At 35.2% G+C, this 13240-nt stretch overlaps 2 protein-coding genes across 2 annotated transcripts; one reads left to right on the forward strand and one right to left on the reverse strand.

The window, feature by feature from the left end:
* Window positions 1-840: 840 nt before the first annotated feature.
* Window positions 841-6880, reverse strand: LOC122299237 (polyadenylate-binding protein 3-like). The gene is made up of 7 exons (XM_043109337.1): window positions 6226-6880; window positions 4127-4905; window positions 3877-3954; window positions 3680-3769; window positions 2487-2780; window positions 1968-2192; window positions 841-1571 (listed from the first exon to the last, which is right to left on the reverse strand). Exons 1-7 carry the CDS (start codon window positions 6470-6472, stop codon window positions 1347-1349), a joined length of 1938 nt encoding a protein of 645 aa, XP_042965271.1. The 5' UTR covers window positions 6473-6880; the 3' UTR covers window positions 841-1346.
* Window positions 6881-9940: 3060 nt separating this feature from the next.
* On the forward strand, window positions 9941-12508 carry LOC122298398 (DEAD-box ATP-dependent RNA helicase 39-like). The gene is made up of 5 exons (XM_043108121.1): window positions 9941-10576; window positions 11302-11376; window positions 11477-11653; window positions 11751-11891; window positions 11966-12508. The coding sequence occupies exons 1-5, from the start codon at window positions 10052-10054 to the stop codon at window positions 12149-12151; spliced, it is 1104 nt and encodes a 367-aa protein (XP_042964055.1). The 5' UTR covers window positions 9941-10051; the 3' UTR covers window positions 12152-12508.
* Window positions 12509-13240: the final 732 nt, after the last annotated feature.

Genomic DNA, 13240 nt, shown 5'->3' on the forward strand with positions numbered 1-13240 from the left:
CCTAAGGCCCTAAACCCACAATTTCAAATCCCCGAAATTGGCGGCAAAATCCCTAATATCGTCTCCCACATACAAAAAAAGCAAAGCCTTGCGTAGAGAACATCTATGCCCGCGATGTCGACAATCTTCATTGCAGTTCAATGCTCTGCAATGAAGGTATCTCTCTCTCTCTCTCTCATTGATGATTGATGAAGTTTCTCTTAGGTGAAGCAGCAGCAGCCAATAGCAATCCGCTGAAGGACCTTCCACACATCCTACAATTCTCCTCCAATAATCAACCCACCCCACTATCAGAATTGTTGCGGATGGAGACAAAAAGAAAATAAAAAGAGAAAACAGGTGAGTCGTCCACCGTTTCTCTCTTTGGCATATTAGGCGCCACTTGCAGACACGCACAGTGTCTGCAGCAAGTGACGCTTCAGATTCTTGCATAAATCACTGCGCTGAAAAAATATTATAGGCTGCTCTTTTCTATAAATAGGAGAGAGCTCAATTGTGGGTGTGTGCAGACGAGTGTGAAAGAGAAAGAAGAGAGAAAGAGAGTGGGTGAGCAGAGAGAATTTACAAGAGAGGTTTCTTTTGTAAAAATTATTCCATAGTGAAATTACAGCAGTTGTGGACGTACGTAATTGCCGAACCACGTTAAATTTCGTCTCTCCTTTATTTAGAATCATCTCTGTGTCCGAATAGCTCCCAACAAGAATCGCCAAAAAAGAAAAAAGAAAAAGAAAAAAGAACTGAAGAAGAATAGATTAGCAATGACCCATTTTGGTGTCATCGCAGGACGATTCAAAGCGATTGGAGGGAATATCTCGATTCAACACTTGATCAATCACGCACTTTGTGAATGGTTGTTACCTTATATTTACCCTGAATTGCAGACAAGGCAGGAAGGAGAGAGAGAGAGATGATGATGATAATAGTCTAAAGAAACAAGAAAATACTGTCAAATCCCAAAAAGTTCTGGACCTAAAAAAATGTTTGCAAGTTGCAACATGTAACCTCGCAAAAAAAAAAAAAAAAGAGAGGAATTATTTGTAACACTCGTGTAAAACCATTGGCGTGATTGTCAATCTTTTTCTCTTTTTTTTTCTTTTTTTTTTTCATTTTTATAGTTAACGTGACAAGTTTATCAGTATTTTTTTTAACGTCAATGGTGTTACCCGAGTGTTACATTTGGAGTGTTATAAGTAACAGGACCTCCCACAAAAAAAAAAAAAAAAAAAAAAAAACAATAATCTCAAAGAAAACCTCAAACAATTGACACCTCATGAGCCCTCCCTGTAAAACATGGGCTCCCAAACATAGATTTATTTACTCAAAAAAGAAAAAAAGAGCCTTTTGCTTCAGTCATTCAGTGCCAAGGAACCAAGCTGATCACCAACACCAGACGCCGAGGCAGCTTTATGGAGGACTTCCATTGCCTCGGCCACCTTCTGCTTTAGGGCATCTGGAGACTCAAGGAGATGGATTACCTCAGACTTGTCCATCTCCAGCAACATCCCTGTCACCTTTGCAGCATTGTTGGGCTCAAGCTGCTCAACATGGGGATATAGTTGTTCACCCAGCATCTGTGATTTCAAGAAACATTAACTACAATCATGCTTTCCACAGATTACTAAATAATATAGTCTACAAGTATGATGGTCAATCTAGTTCAACATCTTATTTGTTGTCCCTGATTTACAAGTAACCATGTTCTCATCGACAACTCTTTATTTTGGACCATTATGGCCTTTTCAAGTGATTGACAAAATCGATCTCTCTATGGATAGCACAGGGGTGCTTAAAATCAATCTCTGGCCTTAACCAAAAGAAAAGCGCAAACCCTAATACAAGGGCACTACACAATATAGACACCGAAAAGTTGATAGTGATCATAAGCAATAACTAACCATCAGCAACTCAAACAAAGATACTTAAGAAATCATCTCATAATCACTGCATCAAAAGATAAAATAACATACCGCTCGCTGATTCTCTGGACTAGCAGAAGCCAAAGCTGATAGAAGTGCTGAAGTATGCACATGCCCAGGTCGCTGGATGTCGATAGGAGTTGCAGGCCTCCCCGAACCATCAAAAGGCAATGACATCACAGGCCCTATAATGCCTTGAGGAACCACGGATGCATCCACGCCAGTTCGAGAACTTCCCACATATCGAAAGCCTTGGTGAGGGTTACGATGCATTAACTAAAATTGAGAAGTGGATGAAGAATATCAGAGATGAAAGATAATTTAAGTCAATATTCATAATTTAGTCATTTGATTTCTATCAAGCAAGTGCCTAGTTGTAGATTGCTTTATATTTTTAGCCAGAGAATCTTGCATTCTCAAAGCCCCTGTGAAAGATTTTGGTATTCAAATAAAAACAAATTGTTCATGACAACTCTACAGCAATGTGGCCTTGGAATCATATAGACAACTATAAAATGCGATAAAGCCAGAATGGGCAGTAATCAAAATAAAGAAGGTTAGTTATATCACCTGCTGCTGCTGCACCTGTTGAAGGTTTCCAACTCGACGCACACCCATTTGCTGCCCTGGCTGGCCTTGCCGTTGAAGGTGGTATGGCATCATAAAGTTTGGTGCAATACCCGGCCGCATTCCATGAAAGAGTTGCTGCTGGAAGCCAAAAGGCTGAGGGGGTAGCAGACCAGGATTGCCTTGACCAAAATACAAATGTTGTGGGGAAAATCTAGGCCCCCCAGGATGAAATCCTGCAATTCCTACAGGCATCTGTGCCATCCCACTATGTGCTCGGATTTGAGAAAAATGTGCCTAGAAGGGAGATATATATATATATATATATATGTATGTTATTGTCGTTAATGTAGACACATTTGACAAAATAAGAATTTAAGCAATAACACCAACTACTACCCATCATAATACAAATGAGAGCCAAACTCTTTGTTCCTTCTTCAAATTCACAAAACACCCATAAGGTCATTAACCTATGGACCTACCCTCCATCCTATTCTTCTTGGTGTACGGGAAAGAAGCCATTTGAGAGGCAAAATTCTAATCAGATATTTACTTACTAAGTTTCAAGACTTCCAGACAGAAGACATACAGTGAAAATATTTGTGAGCACGTAGAAATGAATGGTAAACTTATGGATAGTTATGAGAACGAAATTCTTTTTAGCTGTGTGAAGAAAAATCCATGAATGTTATCAATGTAAGACACAAAATTTTAATCTTACAATTATCTGTCTGTCCTAGTCTAAAACACATTGGACAAAAATTCTGGGTTCCGAAAATCTTCACTCCTGAAAGCTATCCAGCACCAACTTGTTATTTGTGACCCACACAGAATAAAAAAAGAAGGCTAACTAAATTACTATATTGCAGGTGAAGTCGATGACTTACACATTTCTTTTTCTTTCCGTTTATATATGTCTATTTTTCACAAGGAAATGCAGCAGAGATTTAATATTTAATTTCCAAATTAGTCCTCGGCAATTCCAGTATGTCCAGCGCCAGTTGTGTAATAATAATAACAAAAGACTGCAACGCATTAACTGCAAACTCAAGAAGTAGAACTAAACTAGATTGGTTAAAACCTTGTTAAAACATTGGCATCAAATGTCCACATGATTAAGAAAGCAACAGCTGCACTTCAAACTGACAGAATTACGTTACCTATATGACCATCAAAATATGCAGAAGAATTACCTGAAGCTGGGCTTTTCTGTCTTCTTTACGCTGGGCCACAGCAACATACAGAGGTTTCCGACCAATCATCCTTCCATTCATTTCTTCCAGCTGAACAAGAAATAAGAAGAGAAGGCATGCATGAGAGAAAAAAGGGTCAGCACTAGGTGCAAAAGCAGGGTCTGCCAAATGGCCTAGAAAAAGAATCAATAACTCACAGCTTTAGCAGCTTCCTGTGGAGTGGAAAATGCCACAAAGCCATATCCCTTGCTGTGACCTTGGGAATCAACCATGACCTAAAAGATTCATAGGAAAAAACAAAGCCCAACAAAAATTACCACAGGAAACATTTATAATAATTGTTTATCTAAAAAAGACAATTATCATAATTGACTCTTAGAAAAGTCTCACTAAGGACCAGTACAGAAAGAAGGGGCCAAAATACTCCACTTGAAGTTAAAGATATACCTTGCATGATGTTATTGTTCCAAACTCGGAGAATAATTCCTTCAGCTTGTCATCATTTACATAGTCATCAAGATTTTTCAGATATAAATTAGCACCTTGAGATTTTTCGTATCTACTGATTCTTTCCTGTTCAAATTTTGCCTTCAACTCTGCCTCCCTTTCCCCTCTACTTTGAGCCCTCCCCACAAATAAAACCTTGTCATCAAAAGCAGTGGCCCCATTCAACTTCTCAACTGCAACAGCAGCATCATCTGGGCTCTGGAAGTTCACAAAACCAAAACATTTGGACTTCCCATCTGCGTCTGTCATAACAACTGCACTGGTGATCGTACCATAGGAGCTAAAAAGTTTCTTGAGGTCTTCATCAGTAGCGGTTTCAGGCAAATTTTTCACATAAACGTTAGTAAACTTTGACAATCCAGTTGCTTGAGTCCTTTCTTCCCGGCGAACAAAAAGTCCAACATAGACTTTTTTATCATTTATCAGCATGCCATTCAATTGTTTAATTGCATTTTGTGCAGATTCCTCATTTTCAAATTGTACGTATCCATGACCTTTTGACTGACCATTGTTGTCAACAACCACCTTGGAAGAAAGGACAGTCCCAAAGGCAGCAAAGGTGTCGTGCAATGCCTTGTTATCTATTGATGTGTCCAGGTTCTTAATGAAAACATTAGCATATCCACTTCTTCGAATAGTAGAATCTCGATGAGAATACATAATCCTGATAGGTTTCCCGTTGATAAGAGTATAATTCAAATCTTCCAGAGCACGAGCAGCTGCAATAAGTACAAACAGGCAATGATAATTCGTACCTACATATATTCATGCATACTCATTCATAATTATACATACATATACGAATCTAGACATGCATATTCTGTCAGAGGCATCATAAACCAAACATGATACTTTCCTTGCATCACGTTGAGAATTCACTAGAACTCATTCACAAACGCAGCGGTCAATTAAGTTTGTTTCACAATTGTGGAAGAGATGGGGAATGCTGGCAGTTGACTGAAATGAGGTAAAAAAAAAAAGTGAAGCAAATAGCACTATTATTTTTTTATAAGTAAAATGAAATATTATTGAAATAAGTAAATAGCCGTGGCACAAGTACACATGATAACTATGAAGCAAATGGATCTAATACCACTATCATCAGATCTCAGAAACACATCCTTCAAAATAAATGGCCGCACAAAGCACATATCCCATTTGCCAAAAAGTAGATTTGTATGTGAAGAATCTATTATCGAAATAAGAAATAAATACATGGTAAAAACTTTTCCACGTTTCAACTTAAAAATAAGAGAAATAATCAATCTCATGTCTAAAAGGAGGTGCAGAGTCTCATCATATTTACTGAAATATCTCTTTAATATAAAGAAGAGATAAAAGTCAAACATGCCAAGATTTCCTTTACCTATCTTAATCAATTTATTGACCATAAAAAGCAAACACAAATTGATTACTAGTACTTCAAAAAAAAAAAAATTCAAACATTTGTATCCCTTAAAATTCCTGCTCGAACTCTACGTGTTAGAGACAGAGACATACATAAAATGAGTTCCACAAAATTGATCACTGCATAAATTTAGGCAGAGTCCACTATGTATGTATGCCTCTCCTAGAATAGAAACCCAAAAGACGTCCTCCTAAAAATCACACTTACCAATGTAATCGTAGAATATACTAAAAAAAGGTGAGTTTACCCCACATACTCCAAATATACAAAACCAAAACAAACATTGATCAAACTCAAAGTCATTTGTTCAGATACTTACAATAAATATATCAAAAACTGAAAAACATAAAAAAACATAAACCATATACTTAAACAAAGGCCCTGAGAATTGAAAATCACTGTCTCTCGCACGGGCAAAGATACACTCAAACACACACACAGCAGAAAAGAGTAATCAACAAATACCAATGCGCGCGTGCACACACGCACACATACACGTTCTCTATGTATAACCGTCTGCATCTACATACACAAACACACGCACATGTGTATGTAAATAGTCCGACTAAAAATAAAAGAATTGAATCGAGAACAGAGACAACGGGTGGTCAAACAGCGCCGTAGTACGTACCCTCATGAGGGTGGGCGTAATTGACATAAGCGTAGCCGAGAGAGGACGCCCGAGTATGATCCCTGAAAACCCTAATGGACACGACAGTAGCCACCTGGCCGAACAAATCGAAAAGTTGCCCCTCGTCCACGCTCGGGTCCAGATCCCCCACGTACAGCGCCACGTTGGCGGGCACCCCGTTAGCAGCCTCAGGGGACGGAGGCGGCTGAGAGGTTGACGTAGACGGAGTCGAAATATCCGCCGCCATTGGTATAGCAGAAAAAATTCCGAAACAAAAAAAGAAAGTCTTTCAGTGGAGAAACACAAAACAAAACAGATAGTAGTTGTTGGGAATAATTTGGCTTCTGATCGAATATATTACGGAAGGAAAAAATAGGGTTTCCGTCTCCTAATGCTGTAAGGAGTTCTCTTTTTCTTTTTTCTTTTTTTTTGGTTTTTAATTTTATATGGAGTTGGAGTTGGAGTTGGAGTTGAGTTTGAGAGAGGCGGGGCAAGAGACGAAGGCCGAAGGTGGCGAAGGCATTTTATACGTGAGTGTGAGAGAGAGTGAGATGAATCCAGTGGGTACGTTTCCAACTCCTTAGCATTTGAGGATGCACACGTGGATATGACGACGTGGAATTCGACCATTGAACTTGTCCCCCAAGTTGTGGCGCGGCCCCACTTTTCTTGTATTTTTGTGTCTATAATTTATAAAACAAATTGATTAATAATACATTCTACAGTTCGTGTGTCTACAGTTCTTAGCTGTTAAGGGAACAAATCGACAAAATATATCTTAAATATTGGATTCTTTTCTGTTTCTGTGTTCTAATTTTTCGTATGAGGCAACTTTATTTTTTTGAAAAAATATTCGATTATCAAAGAACATATTTAAAGTATTTACACGTCATAATTTAATTTTAAAATTTAAATTTTATAAATAAATTTTTATCATTTAAATTACATGAATTATAATACTCTATATATCGATTTGGGAATAATTAGAAATATTCTTCCATCATTTTGAAGGTCCAAAATTGAGAAAAAAAAAATAAGAACCATCACAAAGAATTTGACTCATTATAATATGAAATCTATTGATTACGGGCCTTAAAATTTTAACACAAGTATATTTGCAAACTTTTTTATTAACAAATTAAGAGTATTATTGTTGTGAAAGTTTGTCGCAATAATTTATATAAAAATTTTATATACAATCATTTTGTATACTATTTATACATTTCATTAATGTGATTGATTGTGTCATTATTTTAACCATTCAAATCGATGAAGTGTAAAAAGAAATATACAAAATTGCAGAACTCAAAAATATGTTGGTATACTGAGTAGTTTGTCACACACTAGATTAGTAAATAGCATAATTCTTTTTAAATACTCAATTAGTAAAATTAAACTAATATAACTTGATATAATACTTAAGAAAAAAAATAATATAAAAATAAATTTGTAAATTGACGTGATTTGATATAATACGTTAGACTGTAAAATTATTTTTATTATAAATTAGATATAAACTATTATACGAAATCATGTCAATTTATAAATTCATTCTTGCAATATTTTTATGTAACTATAACACGTCTCATAAAAGTAAGCAAAATACAAGTTGCAAACTTGCATGCATAGATTACATGACGAAGATGTTTGGGATGGAGAAAAATATAATGTCACAAGTGTTCCCTTGGTTTATTCATAGGTATTTTAAAGTTCAAAACCATATTATAATGAATTTTAAATTCTCACACATACCTTAGATACTACGTTACTGTGCTTAAAAGAATAATTTTCTTTATGCCCGTAATATTCTCAAACTGCCCAAGGCCGATGCATGCAACATTGTAGCAAGGCCATTGGGATTATGGTTGCAGGAACTTTGGCATGGCGTATATGATGCAAAATAACAATCTTCACACATGGTAGATTGGTCAAATGATAATGCATGAAGTCCCTTTGGTTAAAGGATGAGTTCCATAGGCAGCTCTCCAATACTCAAAAGCAATATATAGATGGTCATTGACTTTATACTCGTACTTGGAGGCTGGATTTGGAATCAACATCATAAATATAACTTCACTGTCACAAAACTGCACAGTTATGATAGGTTATTTTATATGAAAATGATTATTTTATGTTAAAAAGAGGCTATTTTGATTGGCAAATAATCAATCTCGTTACATATAATCTGTTACAAAAGATCATTTTTATTGCAGTGAACTTGCATCATCGTTAGTTATGCTCTCAAGGACACTATATTTATGTATCATGTATGTGGTCAAGACCCAGTGATGTACTAGCTACAGGCTCATGATGTTCAATTCTTGGAGTTGTAGTTGATGTGGCAGTACTTTTTTATTACAAAAATGGTAAAAGTCAAATAAGAAAAGGGTATTGATATTTTTATACCTCTTTTATTATTAATTTACTATTCAGTTATTTTTTATCTTTTGCTATTTGAAATTAGATTAAAAATTTCAGAATATAATCTTTTTATATAATTTAAAAGAAAATAAATTTAATCAATTAATTAACACGATCATGTAATTTAATTAAAAATAAATTTAATTTTATAATAATTGACTTAAAGAGAAAAGAATGTCATATTATGAGATAAGACTTGACTTTGCTTAAAAAAAACTGCATCCGGCTCCCTATTTTTGAGAAGACATTTAGGTTTTGAAAAGTAGAATCTCATATATAGTATTTTGCAACCCTCCTCCCAGCAAGGTTTTCTCCCGCCCTCCTCTCTCGAACTCATACTGTAAAATTATGTTAATTATCATCATCTTATGATATGATATTAAATAATTAAAATTTATTTATTATGTTTTATTTGTTGGCCTATCATTTAATATCACATCATAAAATATTGAGATAATGATAATAAGAATAATAATAAATAGATTATTCCTATAAGCAAACATGGATAATAATTATAAATAAGGACTATCAATCTCACACATACTATCTCTAGATGCATTTCTATGACTAGCTCTCTCAATGGAAATGAGACCTATCTAACTTGAGCACATGAAGTTTGGTAAATTGGTTCACCTGATTTTCTTTGAACGTTGCTATGTCCACAGAAGATCTATCGAAATCTTTTACTGATCAGTTATTTTTTTTATCTTTTTCTTTTTTATTTCACCATTTATTTAACTAGTTAGATGTTTTTTAAAAATAAAAAAATTATATATTCATTTAAAAATAGATCACTAAGTAAAAAAAATTAAAAAAAAATCGATAAAGAATTCTTATGTGATACTGGTGGTTTCCATTTTCTTTTTGCATGTCCAACATTAAGCCCGGGTTATATTTTCAATAAAGAGCGTTTCTCAAAATTATTTATATATTTTTATTTGTTAAATTTAAATTTTAAAAATGATCTTTTAAATTAAATTATTTTACATAAATGATGCGCTGTATAAAAATATTCAAATAAAATTATTTAAATAAAAAATATATATAATCTTGAAAAAAAGATAATAAAAAAAGATAAATAATAATTATATTCGTGAGTGTGTAATTATTTTAAAAAAATAAATAAATATAAAATTCACATAAAACTACAACTTTATGAATCATTTTTAAATATATATATATATATATATATATAAATAAACAAATAAATTAATTAAAAAATTAAATTTAATTAATTTTTTTTTTAAAAAAAGGGTACTAAAGTTATTAATCGGTTGGTATGACTACGCACACACCGACTTCAGATGCTTTTGGTTCATTGCCGAGGCGGAACGCCCATAGGCCAAAAGAACAAACGCGAACAGAAAAAAGAAGAAAACAGCGAAACCACCGGCGGCACCCCAACATGAAAGGGAGAAGCAAAGACTTTCTCAACCTCTCTATCTCTTTCCTCCCTATTATCAAACGCTACCCACTCTCAAAGCCACTATCACCCACTTGGGCTCTTTTCGATTTCTGCCCTCTTTCCACCACAACCACCACCAATCCTGATAATGACAAAGCACCAAATTCGGGATCCAACAAGAGAGACCCAATCCTTCTTGAAAAGTTTAGACAGAGAAAGCTCAAAGTTTCTTCAACAACTCCACAAAAGAAACCCCCACTACAGTCGTCACCAACACCTGGATCAAGCCCTGCTTATGAGAAGGACAGTTTGCAGAATGGGGGTGGACCCACCAAGGTGTTGAACAGTTTTGGGGAGTTGGGTTTAAGTGAGGAGGTGATTGAGGCTGTGGAGGAGATGGGTGCCTTTGTTCCTACCGAGATTCAGTGTGTTGGGATTCCTGCAGTATTCGAAGGTAAGAGTGTGGTGATGAGTGCTCAGCCTAATTCTGGCAGGACTTTGGCCTACCTGTTGCCTCTTGTTCAGGTGATTTATTTTGTGTTTCCTCTTTCTTTCCGTTATTTCTATCTTCGACGGTTCAATATTTTTTCTCGGACCAGTTATTGGTTTGTGGGTTAGTAGGATTTTGGAATGTGATGTTTGCTTTCATTTGGTGGATATAGTTTAATTGCTTCTTAGAATTTCTTTTTTTTGATAAAAGAAAATAGATTTATCTGATCATTGTTTCAGTTTCTATTTTCAGTTTTTTGCCAACCAACTTATCAAAAAAGTTTCTTGCCAACCTGTTGCATGTGACTGTGTGCTTGTGTTTTGAACATGCTATTATTGCTAGTTGAAATTGAAATGCAAAAGTTGATTTATTTACTTTTCTTTGACTTATAGAGTTTTTTACTTAAATTGTTTTGCTGCTCATTTTCTTAAAACGATTCCTGGTGAAGATCGTCAAAATATAATTTCTAGCATCTTGGGTCATCTATATGTTCTCGTTGGAACCTGATATATACTGGGCAGTCATTTTCTAACTCTTCAAAACCTACCTTCCCTAGGAAAACAATTTTGTTAGTCGAATTGGTTGTGTATGTTTCTATAATGTGTCCATCATCCTGTTAGATTGAAAAATTAATCATCTCTGCAAGTCAGTCCTAAGGGAAGGTTCAGTTGTCACATAATTACACCAATGTTACAATATTGTTATATTTGCAGTAAGGGTAATATGAGGTCACGCTATTGACCCCACTAATTTTCTGTAGCTAATGAGACGGGGTCCAAAGCCCAAGCATCCACAAGCAGTAGTGCTATGCGCCACAGAAGAACAATCTGATGAGGTCCCCTCCCCCTCCTTCTTGAGCATACCATATGAATTCCTGCACTTATAAACCTTAAGTATCACTCACGCTTATCATTAACTTTGGATGGACTTCACAGGTGTTTCATATGGCAAAGTTTATCAGCAACTATGCACAGCTAAAGTCTACGAAGGAGAATGGTTCACCCCAGAAGAATTTGTCAAATGTCTCAATTGGCATGATAGTTGGAACCCCGGGTGAGGTTCTTCAACATATTGAAGAAGGGATTGTAGTTCTAGATGAAATCAAATACTTGGTCAGTATCGCAGATGTAAATCTTATGTCAAAATTTGCAAAGCTTGTCTTTGTGCATAAATCTAATTCATTCAATCATGCTGAATATCTTATTGTAGGTATTAGATGAGGTGGATGCCATGTTTGGTTTTGGCCTCGGTCCAGATATTCAAAAGATAATAACCCCATTAAGATATCATTCATCAAAATCTGATGACCAAGGAATTCAAACTATTCTAGTGACCTCGACATTAGCAAAGGTGCAGGCTTTAAAATTTTCTTACTGTTGGCTGCTGTTTCTGTATTGTTTTGCTTATGTTGTTCAAAATGACAGATTCTGGGTGAAGGGCTATCACCCTTTTTGGAGCGTTTGGAGCACGATAATGCAGGACAGATTGCTGCGATGTTGCTAGAGGTGGACAAAACAGAAGTATATCATCTCACTGAGTCCCTGGATGCTCTGAAGAAGAAAGTAGCAGAGGCTATAATTTCCCTTAACACAACCGGATCAGAATCTTGACATTACTAGTTTCACTCATATTGGATAATGGAACAAAGCCAATATTTGCTGTCATGAGATTATTTTTGTATGGACCTTCTCACGCGCCCATTTTCTGAGGGGTTTTTGAGTGTCATCTGTGGAGTGGGTATAAATTCTACTGTAAATTTGTAGGTCCTGTTGCATTCTGCAAGGTTGAATATATTAGCTTGATTGTTGACATTTCTATAGGATTCTGACTGTTAGGGATCTGCAGACTTGCAGTGAAGCTGGATTTATGCCATTGTATCTATGTTTTATCATGCCATTCACTGCGGAATGTCACAGACTAACAGGATTTGGTGGGGGATCCCACTAAACCAGCAATTTTCCTTTCTACTTCGTCCTTAGTTGTGGTAGTCTTGAAATTGTCATAGTTTTCTCTCAATCATTTGATTCTGGACAATGGATAGTAATTGGGTCCACTCTTTACCCAGGCTTTTTGTGAAATTCTGGCTGACTCGAGCCAAAACTTGAAAATGTTAATTAACATTTTATTAATCTGACTGTATGGTATAAATCTCTTGTTTAGACTTCATATGCAAAATTTCATAGCAAATATATTTGTTGCCAAGATTATGGAGTGAAGTGTCATTTACTTATCTGATGGGATTGTGCAATTTACAAGAGTTCAAACCTTATCTCAGCTTTCCATTCTTTTCTGTATTTGCCACATGATTTCCTTTGTTTTGGATAAAGGTGTAATCGGTCCGATCGGGGGGGTTATGGATTGAAAAATTTCTGTTCACTCATTTTTCAGACTAGACCGGATCAATTACTCTTAAGAATAGGACTAGACTGTTAGTTATCGGTCTGGTCAGTCTGATTTGGTTCATATGAGCGAAAAACATTTTTTTTGAGTAGATAAATTAATATAAGAAATTAATTAAATTAGTAAAATCAAAATTAAGTAAACTCTTTAAAGTATTCGTAATGGCCTATATTAAAATTCTAACATTTTATACATGGTTAATGAATATTAAATAATTAATTGTCCATAAATTATTCATGCTTACTTACAATTTAGGTATCTTAAAAAAATATTAATATATTATCACATGATTTATTATA

This window comes from Carya illinoinensis, chromosome 16 (assembly GCF_018687715.1).
Source record: "Carya illinoinensis cultivar Pawnee chromosome 16, C.illinoinensisPawnee_v1, whole genome shotgun sequence".
Taxonomy (NCBI): Eukaryota; Viridiplantae; Streptophyta; class Magnoliopsida; order Fagales; family Juglandaceae; genus Carya; species Carya illinoinensis.